We start from the raw sequence: 13,977 nt of genomic DNA, 5'->3' as shown, positions 1-13,977 counted from the left end.
GGTAGCCAGTAGAATAAAACGTTATGGAAATCGTTAGCAATATCCGGCAACATAAAGAATCTAATATGTCCAATTTCCAGTCCAAGTTACTCAGCAGAAAACTGGGCACTTTCAGACGCGCCACACATATTTAAGTATCCATGACCAAGTACAGGAAATACGACGGTGATTTCCTTGATTATTAATTTTTCACACCTCCAGAATACGAAGAGAGACGGCTGTTTCCAAGTCAGCTAAATCATTTCGAAAATACTCCGAACGATCCAGCTCCGGAAATGAGCTGCACAAATCAGTTTATCACGTAGATAGAAGCACTGGTCCGCCTGCTGGGCAAGATGCTTAAGGCGTCCCGTTGGTCGAAACAATTTTCACCATCACAATGTTGGCAAGCCGGGTGGGAGAGGTGCTGGTGGATTGCGTACAAAAGCCTGGATTCATTACAAACCTCACCACATTGCTCATTTAGAGTGAGGGCGAACTTGAGCCATGAGCAAATCGCTTGCTGCTTTATGAGCGAAGTAGGCTGCATGTCGGCACCGCGTTTCACCCTCTCCTTTTCCGCTATCGTACCTCACGTCCTTCACTTCAGCTCATCAACTCCTCTTCTGTACGCTACAGTGTCTCCTGATCATATCATGCATCGAAGAGTACGACAAATAATGAAGCATCGTCATTTTCATTCGTAGGATGGTCTAAAATATAAACGTGTGATGTTCTATCTGCCCACAGGTTACCGACTGTTTGAAGCTTTCAACTGTTATAAGACGCATCGTGAAGAAAAGAGCTGGAGTGACGCCAGGGAGCAGTGCAAGAGAGACGGAGGCGATCTCATGGTATTGGAAAGTGAACGGGAGAGAAGAGAGGTGGTCCCTACAATGTTCGAGAGTCTGATCTGGAGCCCCTGGATGGGAGTTTACAAGCCCGAAGGTGAAGATCGTTGGGTGTCTGTGAAAGGTGAGTTCTCTCTAGCTCTCTTCTCCTCATGAATTACCGAATGTCGGACGGAAGACATTTGTCATATTAAACAACAGAAGCCGACATTTAGCGATGTCACTGGCTGACGACCACACTGTATTGCCTATAATCAGGGGAGGAATGAAGAAGTCCTGCCCTCAGTAGCCCAAGCGGTAGGTCGCTGGCGTTCTGAGCCCAACTTGGCAGGTTCGATCCTCGCTCAGTTCGGTGGTATGTCAGTCTCGTGACGGTAGATTTACTGGCACATAAAATAAACCCTGATGGATAAAATTCCGGCACGTTGGCGTCTCCCAAACCATACGAATGTAGTTACTGGAACATAAAGTGATTAATATTACTTATGTCTAAATGAAGGGAAAGAGTCGTAAAGTGAGGGTATGAGGACATTCATCTGTAGGAGGGAGACGTTAATCCTTGAGCAGACCTCTCGGTGTTCTTTGACAGGAGTAGGCTATGTGCTGCATCAAGGCGTGCGTGTTTATCACGGACGTCAACTAGAGAGTAGGACACACTGGGGTCGTGGTAGGGACATCATCATTATAGACTGCTGTACCCTCGTTTGGTTCCACACCTCTTGCCTTTAAATAATTAGAAACTGAGTCCTGATCTCCTCTACTGCTCTTACCCTCGATGGCTGACTCCGTTATTCTCGCAGGTAACCCATCAGCCTCCATTCACCTCACGCGACCCCAACACCGGTGTACCGCTTCATCAATGGAGCTTATGCATCACGTAGCATTTATATTCTCATTCTGGGTACCTTCCTGTCATTGTTCCCACCCGGTGTTTCTAGACTTCATTCTCGTTATTGCAATGTATATTACAACTAACGTATGGACGAGATATCCTGAAAACAGACCGTTCCATACAAGAGCTCACTGCATTAATTTTGCTGCACCTTGCTTCCTGGGAGAAGTTCCAGTTTTGTATCTCCGACCTGACATTCAGTTCTCGGAACTTTCTTCCCCACTGACATGACTTTCTTCTTGGCAATAAAAAAAAGCAAAGACATCTCCGTACAGGCCACGAAGGCCCTGGGAGTGGTGGAAGGTAAAGGCTTCCACTATTCGTAACCTCGGCACTTGATGGGGTAGAGTTGTTAGCTCTACGCCCGGCCGCCTTTGCCCCCAAGAATTAACCTGGTACTAATTTTTGGTGTAGGATGAGTGAACCTCAGGGCCATATGCATCTCCGGAAGTAGAAATCTAATTTCCTAAATGTTACGACTTTCTGACGTGGATTCGAACCCACGTCCTTCCGGGCGAACCAAGTACGCCTTTACCGCCTCGGCCAGGGAGCCCCTTTATTCATGGTAATGCCAATATTAATGCCGGACTCACTGCACCTATTTTATTTTCCAAGAAATTAGACTGCAGGCTTTCAGCTCTGTCTGCCATTAACACCAAAATGCTTACGACATTTCAGCAACCCTGGCGCTTTATACCTTCCAGTAGATGATCCTTGTAAACTATGAACAACAACATTGAAGATTTCAGCCATATCCCACCCCTGTAAGTACCTTGAATCAAGAACTCGTTCTACCATCCACTTTCAATGTGAACATAAGTGATTTTTATTGCTCCCAATAATCTAGCTTAATCCCATATTCTCCCAGTGTGGCTGACATCCTTCCCTGAAGTACTCTCTCATATGCCTTCTCTAGATCTACGAAACATAAACAAAACTTGCTATTCATATCATAGCACTTTTTACTTATGTGACGAATACTGAAGACCTGACCATGAAAACCCCTCTGAGGTCTGAAACCACACTGGTCTCATCCAACACAGTATAAGACATTTATTGGTTTCTCCCTCCAAAAATACTAGTGAATACCTTGCCCGGTGCACGAAGGAATCACCATCATCAGTGTCGTTGAAGTACCTTGATGGTTCTAGCAGTTCTCTTGCTTACAAATAGGTACAATTACTGCTTTCGTCAAATCAGAAGGACCTTGACTAACTTTCCAGGCTCATCTTATTACTCTGTCAGCTTGGTTGTTCGCGACGTCAAGATGAATATTTCCTCTTATATTCCTTCCACCTGTACCATTATCTGTTCGGAAGTACTATGAGTTTACCAGATTAATCCAAAACATTACTTTTTTCCTTTTTCCCTCCGTAACCCACACGCTGCCCATCCCTTTTCAACACTTGTTAAAAGCATTTGATTTCCTCCTATCCCTTCCTCATTATCACCGCTTGCCGAAATATCATTATTTCCTAACTCTTCCTAACTCGCCCATTTCTACTTTATTTGTTATGATTTCCCCATTACTGTGGGTCGATAGATTAATATCGAATATAATTTCCTTCACCTCTTTGCTTCCAAAGAATCCTGCACTGTCAAAACTAATTGGAAATCCTTTACTCCCGGAGGTTTGCTTAAAATATTCTCAGGTCTGTAAATTATGTGAAGCAGGCTGCTCATCTACTTACACATAGTCCAAGTGAGAGTCTCTCCTCTGACAGGTTAGCGACCTACGGTTGATTGTATAGTCCTCGCCTCTTGAGCACAAGGAGGGCCATGACTCAGAACATGGCCGAGGTGCCCAATACTACTCCCGACTCAAGGAGGGCCATGACGCAGAATACAGTATGTCCGAGGTGCCCATTACTACTCCCGACTCAAGGAGGGCCATGACTCAGAATATGTCCGAGGTGCCCAATACTACTCTCGACTCAAGGAGGACCATGTCTCAGGATATATCCAAGGTGCCCAATACTACTCCCGACTCAAGGAGGGCCATGACGAAGAATACAGTATATCCAAGGTGCCCAATACTACTCTCGACTCAAGGAGGGCCATGACTCAGAATATGTCCGAGATGCTCAATACTACTCCCGACTCAAGGAGGAACATGACTCAGAATATGTCCGAGGTGCCCAATACTACTCCCGACTCAAGGAGGGCCATGACTCAGAATATGTCCGAGGTGCCCAATACTACTCTCGACTCAAGGAAGACCATGACTCAGAATATGTCCGAGGTGCTCAATACTACTCCCGACTCAAGGAGGGCCATGACTCAGAATATGTCCGAGGTGCCCAATACTACTCTCGACTCAAGGAGGGCCATGACTCAGAATATGTCCGAGGTGCCCAATACTACTCCGGACTCAAGGAGGGCCATGACTCAGAATATGTCCGAGGTGCCCAATACTACTCCCGACTCAAGGAGGACCATGACTCAGAATATGTCCGAGGTGCCCAATACTACTCCCGACTCAAGGAGGGCCATGACTCAGAATATGTCCGATGTGCCCAATACTACTCCCGACTCAAGGAGGGCCATGACTCAGAATATGTCCGAGGTGCCCAATACTACTCCCGACTCAAGGAGGACCATGACTCAGAATATGTCCGAGGTGCCCAATACTACTCCCGACTCAAGGAGGACCATGAGTCAGAATATGTCCGAGGTGCCCAATACTACTCTCGACTCAAGGAGGGCCATGACTCAGAGTATGTCCGAGGTGCCCAATACTACTCTCGACTCAAGGAGGACCATGTCTCAGGATATATCCAAGGTGCCCAATACTACTCCCGACTCAAGGAGGACCATGACTCAGAATATGTCCGAGGTGCCCAATACTACTCCCGACTCTGAGTACCACTAACTCGTCCCCTCAGTCGTTGCCCATAGTTCAAGTACTAGGACGTGACTGCAGTCACTCACACGACAACAGTACCCTGGGGTCATGGTTGGACACGAAAGAGGTTCAACAACGAAGCAGCCGTCAAAAACGCCTTCGAAATATCTCTCACCATCAGACGGTCGATCACCTGGGAAACGGGTGCGAATGCTCCTGCATCGCGTAGGAGAAGTGTATTGCCTTTAGTGATGCACATCCTATTTAATAAAATTTGCCCGTCATGGAGTTCTCGTTGTGAGAAATGTTACTACCAACTAGCAGGTACAGGGTGTTTCTTGATCACCAACACACTCATGTGCGACGATAAGTATTACAGGTAAAGCTCGTAGACAAACAGCCCGAGTGAATAAGAATGTGTAGCTTCCTGTTTAAATGTACCGCCTGTCGTCATATTTTATTGTTCTCTTTTTCACACACACTACCAATCACCAGCAGCTGTCAGTTACTCCGATCTCTATTTATAGTTGACGTTGTGTTTTACCGATTTCTTACTAAACATTTCCTTATTTTCTCTGAATCACTTGAAGTAATTCGTGAGTCAAGTCCCAGAAACTTGCTTAGAATATCCATATTTCCATTTTCACGGCTAGAATGTACTTTTCGGTACTCGCTCAGATGATCTCGAAAACAATATTTTTATATAATTATAACGAACGGTTTTGAATGATGACGACCGTACGTAAATGCTGTCTCTGTTTCAGGATATATATCGCCGTGAATTACCTAGAAGGATACGCGTATCACCGTTATCAGCGTCATTGATATTACTGAGCTGAGCCAGAGCAGGAATGTCATTACTTCGACACGTGAAAATGTTTGAGGAGCCCTCGCGGACTTAAACAGTTCTCACAAGCAGCAAGCTACAACTTCTAGATTGCCAGATTACCAGGTCTCATTTACATCATAGCCAGAACTTTATATTCCTCCAAGATGCTGATTTATCTCAGTCTCAAATGCAGAAACGCAGTTCCGTGTTTTGTCGCAGATTTTCTCATTTCTGATTGGTAGAATGTGTGGCCTTGTCCTTACCGTTTGCACTCAGAGAAGATGAACAATTCCGGTGGGGATAAAACCGCACTTGTTTGGTCATCCCATCCTCCTGAGACACATAGGAGGTCATCTCTACTCTCTGGTGGGGCCACACAATTTTACAGCCGGATGGCTTCCCTGATGTGGGAGAGCTGTTCTCTATTGTGTGGGCTGAAAACTTTCTTGTGAGGACAAAACGGAAACCAGATTTTGAGAAGTACCGAATGCGTCTCACAGTGGACAAAGACCAAGTGTTCGTAAACCTCCGCTGAGAAACTCCTTGGTGTGTTTTGTAGTTGAGTTTATTAAGTTATTTATTTAAATAATGCAATCATATATTCAGACGATCGGAATTAGGATTCCTCGGTCTCAAGAAGTGCACAACACCTTGCAAATATATAGATCTTTTTGTTCAGCAAATGTCTACAAAGCGGAAAAATCTGCGAGGACTGGAGGAAATTTAGAATAAAGACATGATATAAAGGAAGGGACAAGCCGACAAACCAATCTCATAACGAGGGATTGCTCTGGAGTATAATATCAGAAGGACAAACGAACTTCACTGACCATCAAATATAAGAGTATCAATTCAGATTAAGAAGGAAACGATCACCTTCACAGGCTATAAAATGTCTACAAGAAGACATCTGGGCGACTAAGACACCCCAAAGGCCAATACTGTACAGTTTTCACAGACTTTACAAAGGCATTCGACATGTTGGACAGGAACAGTATGGACCCCATGATAGAAGACAAGGCAATTGTCAAACTCATAGGAAACTCCTATCACAAAGCAATGTAGCGATAAACGACGGGATAAGTATATCAAAAGAAATCCTTCAAACAAATTGAGTAATTCCAGGTGACCCTGTTAGCCCCTCCTGTTTAGCATTGCTACATCTGACGCAGAAAATCCATTGAAAATCTGAAATCGGTGTCGCCCTATATGTATCCTCATGACATGGTCCTAGGTTCGTAGACCGAAAATGACCTTAAAGAAGCCTTAAACAAACTGAACATTTGAGCTGAAAACAACAAATTCGTCATAAACCAGGAAAAAGTATACATAAGGTTTTTCGAAGAGGGGCAGGTTACCGACCGAAGACAAGATATTACTGGGAACAAATACTTAGGACTAACTCTAGAGACATCAGGAGCGTCATACAGGATCCACATCAGGGAAAGAGCGATAAGAGCTATGACTCTGTTCAGCGCTAGAATAGTACCAATTATCACGTACGACTTGGAACTGATCTGGGAATTTCTAGAGACAATAGAAAAAGTAAAAGTCCGCTTCCTAAAATGAGCCCTCGGAATTGCAAAAAAGCGCCCTCAAGGCTTGCGTATGAACCTCCTTCAATGAGGACTTGAAATGTCATCAACCAGCCAAGAAAATATTTATTGACCCTCCGACGAGACAAGCGGACGAATGTAGAAGAGAATTTCTACTTTACAGATGCCATGATTGATAGAGGATGGACAAAAGGAAACCACGACGTGCGTTCTGCACTGACAAGCCTGGCGATACGTGGATACCACCACAGAATATGCAAGGATACGAAATACAATGAACCCAACAAGGACTCTTCGTGTAGTTTGTGTGACAAATAAAACTCCTCCTGTTGCAAGAATCGCAAGAGAACACTACTATATTATACCAGAGAATAAACACCCACACTTCCCTATGTGCATTTGTATGCTCTTATTAATTAATTAATTAATTAAAAGTGCCCACATGTCTCGTCGTGAAAGTATAATAGATATGTAGTGTTCCTAACTTCGTCGTAATCGCCAAGAACTCAATGGTGTCTCTCTCTACTCGAACGTGAACAGTAATTTACAAATTGAGATGCTAACACTTCAGAGACATATGAAAGTTGTGTGGCAATATCATCCATATCCTTGATAACGACTACGGAAACTCCTCAGCCTCAGACCAAGTAGTGACATCGTCGATAGTAAGACGGCCAAAGCCAACTTCGCTGTTCTAATAGTCTCTGCGATTTGATCCCGGAAATGTTTTCTTCTGAACAGATGACGTCTAGACGTGAACCGCGGTGACTTCACTTGACCTCAGGTTAACTAATCGATACATATGTATTTGCTCTCTTCACCTTCACATCATCGACTCACGAAGCAGTTTCTACTTTCTGGTGCGCTTGAATTTTCTTATTTTTTGTGATATTTGAAGCCATCTCCTTCCCGTTTCTTCTCAGTTATAATAAAAGTAAGTGCTCGAATTTGTTGTGAATCTCACTCTGCTCTCTTTTCAGCTTCCTTATTGCAGCTACTACAATTTCCGCTTCTCTTTGAGTCAGCGACTTGCACATTTCGGATCACTGTATTCCCTGCAGCCACCAACAAGTACAGTCGGACACTATCACTCCACTGGGGTGATATTTGCATTGTGCCTTTGTGTATTTCGTTCATCGCAATTATGATTCTCATCGCTTCACTTTGGCTGACTTTTGGGTGGTTCACTGGTTTGTATTGACTTTAGATATGTTTGTGTCTGTTATAAAATGTGTACTACGGGTGACAGATCGGGATGGGCATAGTTTCGTCAGTGGGCGTGCTCAATGAAAGTAGAAAAATTACAGATGGGAAGGAACCTCCTAGAAAACCATCGCATGAAGGAGTCTTGTTTATCTCTGATGTTACTCAGTGGAACACAGGATGGCACGTTACGATATGCAGGTGCTACCAGCACGCCGAGTGCTAGAGATCGGTGGCTGTGAGGAACCTTGACCAGATCTTTCATGTATTAAATCCTTATTTTGTTTGTCATTCAGGACGATATTGAAATAATGAGAATGTTTCCACAGTTATAGACAGACGATCACTTCTGCGAAGTGATTGCCTCGTGTGATGATGTGCACAGCTACAACGGCTCTTCTGTTGCCTTACACAAAGTTACTGAGGAAACGGGAATCATTGGCATCAGTTACACATTACAAGATCTCGAACTGTTAAGTGTTAAATACTATCTCTCAGTGAATGGATCATTCGCACTATGCAAACCATGTTATCTCCATAGTATATATTAACCCGCGAGGACTGGCGCATGGGTGTTTCTGACCCGAGGCTTAAATATTAGCCTATAATTCTGATTTGGTCATCCCTCGTTTCCTGTCGCCTTCAGTACCTTCCTTCCTGACCTTGAAGTAAATCCTGAGAAAGTTGACATGTTATAGCTTTGTCATCACCCGAGTTATTAGTGTGTTACTCTCCGGCGGGTCAGATTTACCCAAGGCGCCAGTCCTCACGTGACTGTTCTTTGTTGAGCAAGCATTCCTCGTTCCCGCCGCCTCCTGCTCGGTCAAGTCAGTGCTTATCTTGATAGCTGTGGCGATGGATTGGAATAAGGAACAAGAACGTTTAAAACTGCTAATTGATGAAGTATTTCAAGAAGATGAAGAGGAGGAAGGAATCGGAGGACAGGCAAGTGAAAGTGAAGAAGACTGTGTGTCAGAAAGTGAGCATAACACTGATAGTGAGGCAAGTGCTGAGTCGTGTGATAGTGAGAGTGAAATTACTGATGAATTCAGTGGTAACGTAATTTTAGGCAAGGATAAAACTACTAAATGGAAAGATACACCATGTCAACCACCAAATGTACGTACAAGGGCGGTGAATATTGTGACTCACTTGTCTGGAGTGAAAGGTAAGGCAAAACATGTGAATTCTCCATCTGATATATTTTACTGCTTCTTCACTGAGGACATGATTAGATCTATAACGAAATATACAAATTTATATATAACTAAAATACAGCCTAATTTTGAAAGACAAAGGAATGCCTCCCTCACAAACCCTATCGAAATAAAGGCTTTGCTCGGATTGTTGTTTCTTGCCGGAGTACTGCGATCGTCCCACTTGAACTGCAGGGATCTGTGGAATACTGACGGTACAGGAGTGGACAGATTCCCCGCAACAATGTCCATGTACAGATTCCAGTTCCTCTTGAGATGTCTCCGGTTTGATGACACTGAAACTAGGAGCGAAAGGAAACGTATTGATAACCTTGCACCAATTCGAGATTTATTTGAAGAATTTGTTGTGAACTGTAAGACGAATTATTGTGTTGGTGAATATGTAACGATAGATGAGAAACTTGAACCTTTCCGTGGAAAGTGCAAATTTAAGCAATTCTTACCATCAAAACCTGCAAAATACGGAATTAAGATTTTCGCACTTGTTGATGCAAAAACTTTTTACACGTCAAATCTTGAAATTTATGCCGGAAAGCAACCAGAAGGCCCTTATCAAGTCGATAACTCCGCCATGGCTGTAGTGAAAAGGTTAATTGTTCCAATTAGTGGCACCGGTCGCAATATAACGTGCGACAATTGGTTCACGAGTGTCCCTTTAGCAAAAGACCTGCTGAACAATCATCGGCTTACTTTAGTCGGAACGATACGTAAGAATAAAAAAGAAATTCCTCCTAGTTTTGTACAACACAAAAGCAGACCACAGTATTCAAGTAAATTCGCATTTGATAATCAAGTGACTCTGGTATCACATGTTCCGAGGAAAGGAAAGACCGTGCTGCTCCTATCAACAATGCACCATGACGCAGCCATTGATGGTCAAACCGGTGACAAACAGAAGCCGGAGATGAACACATTTTACAACTGCACAAAGTCTGGCGTTGATGTTGTTGACGAGCTTTGTGCAACATACAACGTTTGACGTGTGAGTAACCGCTGGCCACTAACTGTATTTTATGCCATGCTGAATGTAGCTGACATAAATAGTCTCATTATCTATCAATCAAAGAGACCTGATAAGGTAGTTAGACGAGCTTTCCTCAAGCAACTGTCTCAGGAAATGGTCCACGAACACATGAAAAGCCGAGCCGTAATGGAGAACCTTCCTCGTTCGCTGAGGTCGAAGATAGCTGGATATGTAAGCATTGAAACTCCGATGACAGGACCTCCAGCTAAAAAAGGCCGAACAAGATGTGGGTATTGCCCTTCCAGTGCTGACAGGAAGACGAAAACTGAGTGCAGCAATTGTGAAATAATGATCTGTGGTCAACACACCGCTCCCATGTGTCTCCAGTGTGCGAGTATCGCTACCAGCCAGCGTGAATAAAAGGACACATTTTGGACAGCCATGAATTCTTGAGAAATTCTGGTAACGATTTGTGAATGACTGAAAACACTTATTGAGACTTGTGCTATATGTTAATGTGAATATTTCTTTAAATTGTTCATCCTAAGTGACTGAAATTTAAGATAAATACTTTCCTGTCGTTATTAAGGTCTATTTTACTCTTCATGCAATAATTGTATTTATTTTCCATATTATATTGAATAAATTTTTAAAAATCACATTAAACAATTTAGAATAGTTTATTAGAACAGTCTAGGCACAATTCATTTTATACGTAGTGAACAATGGCTAAAAATAAAATTTAAAATTCCGGGTCAAATACACCCATACGCCAGTCTTCGCGTTACATTTTTTCGCGCCAGTCCTCAAGGGTTAAAGACTATTAACATACATACATACATACATACATACATACATACATACATACATACATTATCATTATGGACTGTTATGCCTTTCAACGTTCAGTACTTCCAGGGGTAACGACTATCTGTCTTTTGTTTCATAAATACATTAACATGTGTGGTTCTTATTTCCAATTACTTGTCGTACAGCACTAGTAGTTTATAATGTTGTGAGTTTCTGACAGCACGGCGCGATTCTTACTAAGTGGACATTTTAGGTCAACAGATGTATAACAAGGCACTGCCACAACTTCTTCAGACGACAGTGCTCCAGGCATAGTGGATTTGATCTTGGTTTGAGGAGCATCAGCATGTACTTCAACTTCTTCTCTGGCCTATTCAATCACTCGAACCACTGTGGTACGTTATAGCGACAAGACTTCATCGTCTCTGAGGCAGCTTGATCAATATTTCATGTCGGCATTTGTTACTTATTACTATTTTTAATTACTGGAATGTGGTATGGTGGTATTTGTATTTTATGAGGAACTAAAATTGGGCAGCCATCCACTAATGGAGCAAAAGAATGAAAAGTTCTGACACTTCGAGAGATGAAGGTATCGGCTAAAGAAAGGGAAGGGGGAGATGAAAGTCTCCTCAGGTATCGAAAATGTAATAACGCCGTGGTCGGACAAGAACGAGAGTTAACCAAGGATAGATGAAAGTGAGGAGCCTGACAAAATTATGTGGAAGTAATGCCAGGACTCAGCTAACTTCCCCACGGTCACTAAGTCACGCTCCAAAATGAAGAGCTCATTGGGCGCATTTTGTTATCCCCTTACGATTGGCAGGGAATACCATGGATGTATTCTATGGTCTCTACGCACGGGGTCGTACTTATCGGGAAAATAAAACAACAATGTTGTCGCAACCCCAAAACACACGAATAAGAATTACGAAACTTGAAAATGTTGAAAATATACCGAAAGCGATGACTGTGTCTTATAAGGGACAGACTATTTATTAATAGAATTGTAAGAATAAGTACATCAAATCAGAATTGAAATACCGCGGTGCGTAATGATAGGGAATACAATTCAATACAGAAGAGCGGAACAGAATGTGGAAATGCACGTAATAGAGTCCAGGTGCAGGAAGAAGTTGACTGGCAGCACACGGCGTATCGACATGAAGTACCAGCTTCGTAACATCAAAGTTATCGGATTGAAAACTGGAGCACGAGATAACATCCAAGACTTCTTTATAAATTTCCACAAAGTGCTTCAGCTGCCTGTGAAAAGCGTACATAAAATTGACATTGCTCCAATTCGTGGATCTGTGAACATATTCCGATCTCATTTACACGGACCTGGTTGACTTCATGATAGCAATATGTAATACCAGTTTGACGAACCGCTCACGTGGTAAGTTGTTGCCATCAATAGAAATTATTTTTAGAATAAGATTACTGGTGGCTTAACAATGCAGTCAAGTAGATCAGTGAATATTGTTTTAATAGGAATACCACTGGGAGACCATCCTCTATTAACACCAATGAGAAGCGGTCCGGCACTTCTAAAAATTGAAGGTACCGGAAAGATAGAGAAGCCCCACGACGGTCGTGATTATGAAAGACTCCCAAGGACATCGGTGTCGGACTAGAACAAGTGTTGACCCAGAGAGGTCGCACAAGAAAGATAAGAAAGAGGAGCCTGATAAGAATTTAGTGGGGAAAATGCCAGGCTCAGCTAGAGGAACCGTGGTCGTCAAACCACGGTCTCAAGTGAGATCCAGTGGTTGACCTTTTAGTGTCCTCTTACGACAAACAGGGGATAACGTGGATGCTCTTCTTAACTCCCAAATCCACTGGGGGTCCTGAAGGCTGAGGTTCGAATCCCGCTCTATACTGGGTTGATATTTTCATCCAGAAATGCGCGTGTTGTCAGGAAGTCCATCTGGCCGTAAATCTGAGGCGAAAACCAAAATGAGCCTGGGGTGTTCCAGTGACCTCGGAAATAAATGGGATAACCTGAAGAAAGATAAAGTGTTATGGATCGAGTGTACGACACTTGTGTCCTGTGTTTCAGATGAGTCTGCTCTCAGCAGTTGGTGGTATCCTGGTGAACCGGATAACAGTGCTGGTAGGAAGTGCGCCGCTGCTTACGTCAAAGGTCTGCTGTTGAACATCGATTGTGCACAACTCCAGCCCTTCATCTGCGAGATCCCGCTGTGAACATGTACAGTGTTGGTGTACAATAAAGATACTTGTTAATAAGTCGTGAAGTTCTTTCCCCTGTTTCAACACTAACTACAGGGAAACTTTACAGAACAGCGAGGTCATCAGTCGTGTATGTTCTAAGTTCCTCTAAAAACAATAAGGTAATCAGACATCAAATAATCTACCTTTCCTTAAAAAAATCAAGGTCATCGGACATGTAATGTTCTACATTCCCTCAAAAGATACAAGGTCACCAGACATGTACTATTCTGCCTTCCTTTAAAAACAGCAAGGTCATCAGATATGTAATGTTCTGCCTTCCTTTAAAAACAACAAGGTCACCAGACATGACATGTTCTATATTCCGTTAGAAACAACAATGTCATGAGACATGTAATTTTCTACCTTCGCTTAAAAACAAAAAGGCCATCAGACATGTGATGTTCTATATTATGTTAGAAACAACAAGGTCATGGGACATCTAAAGTTCTTCCATCCCTTAAATACAACAATGTCATCAGGCATGCAATTACCTACGTCCCTTAAAAACAACAAGGTCATCACACACATAATGTTCTTCCTTCCTTTAAAACAACAAGGTCACTAGACACGTAATTTTTAGCCTTCCCTTAAAACGA

At 43.0% G+C, this 13,977-nt stretch overlaps 1 protein-coding gene across 1 annotated transcript in view; it reads left to right on the top strand.

Annotated features, from left to right (window-relative positions):
• LOC137503290 (hemolymph lipopolysaccharide-binding protein-like) overlaps window positions 1-13,396 on the top strand; it is a 47,684-nt gene extending 34,288 nt beyond the window's left edge. The window contains exons 5-6 of the mRNA XM_068230835.1: window positions 730-954; window positions 13,209-13,396. Coding sequence (XP_068086936.1) covers window positions 730-954; window positions 13,209-13,354 — 371 coding nt within the window. The 3' untranslated portion in view covers window positions 13,355-13,396. The remainder of the gene's footprint in view (window positions 1-729; window positions 955-13,208) is intronic.
• The last annotated feature ends 581 nt before the right edge of the window (window positions 13,397-13,977 follow it).

Source organism: Anabrus simplex, chromosome X (assembly GCF_040414725.1).
Source record: "Anabrus simplex isolate iqAnaSimp1 chromosome X, ASM4041472v1, whole genome shotgun sequence".
Lineage (NCBI taxonomy): Eukaryota > Metazoa > Arthropoda > Insecta > Orthoptera > Tettigoniidae > Anabrus > Anabrus simplex.
Note: the sequence above shows the minus strand (reverse complement) of the source record. Positions and strands in the feature narration are given on the sequence as shown.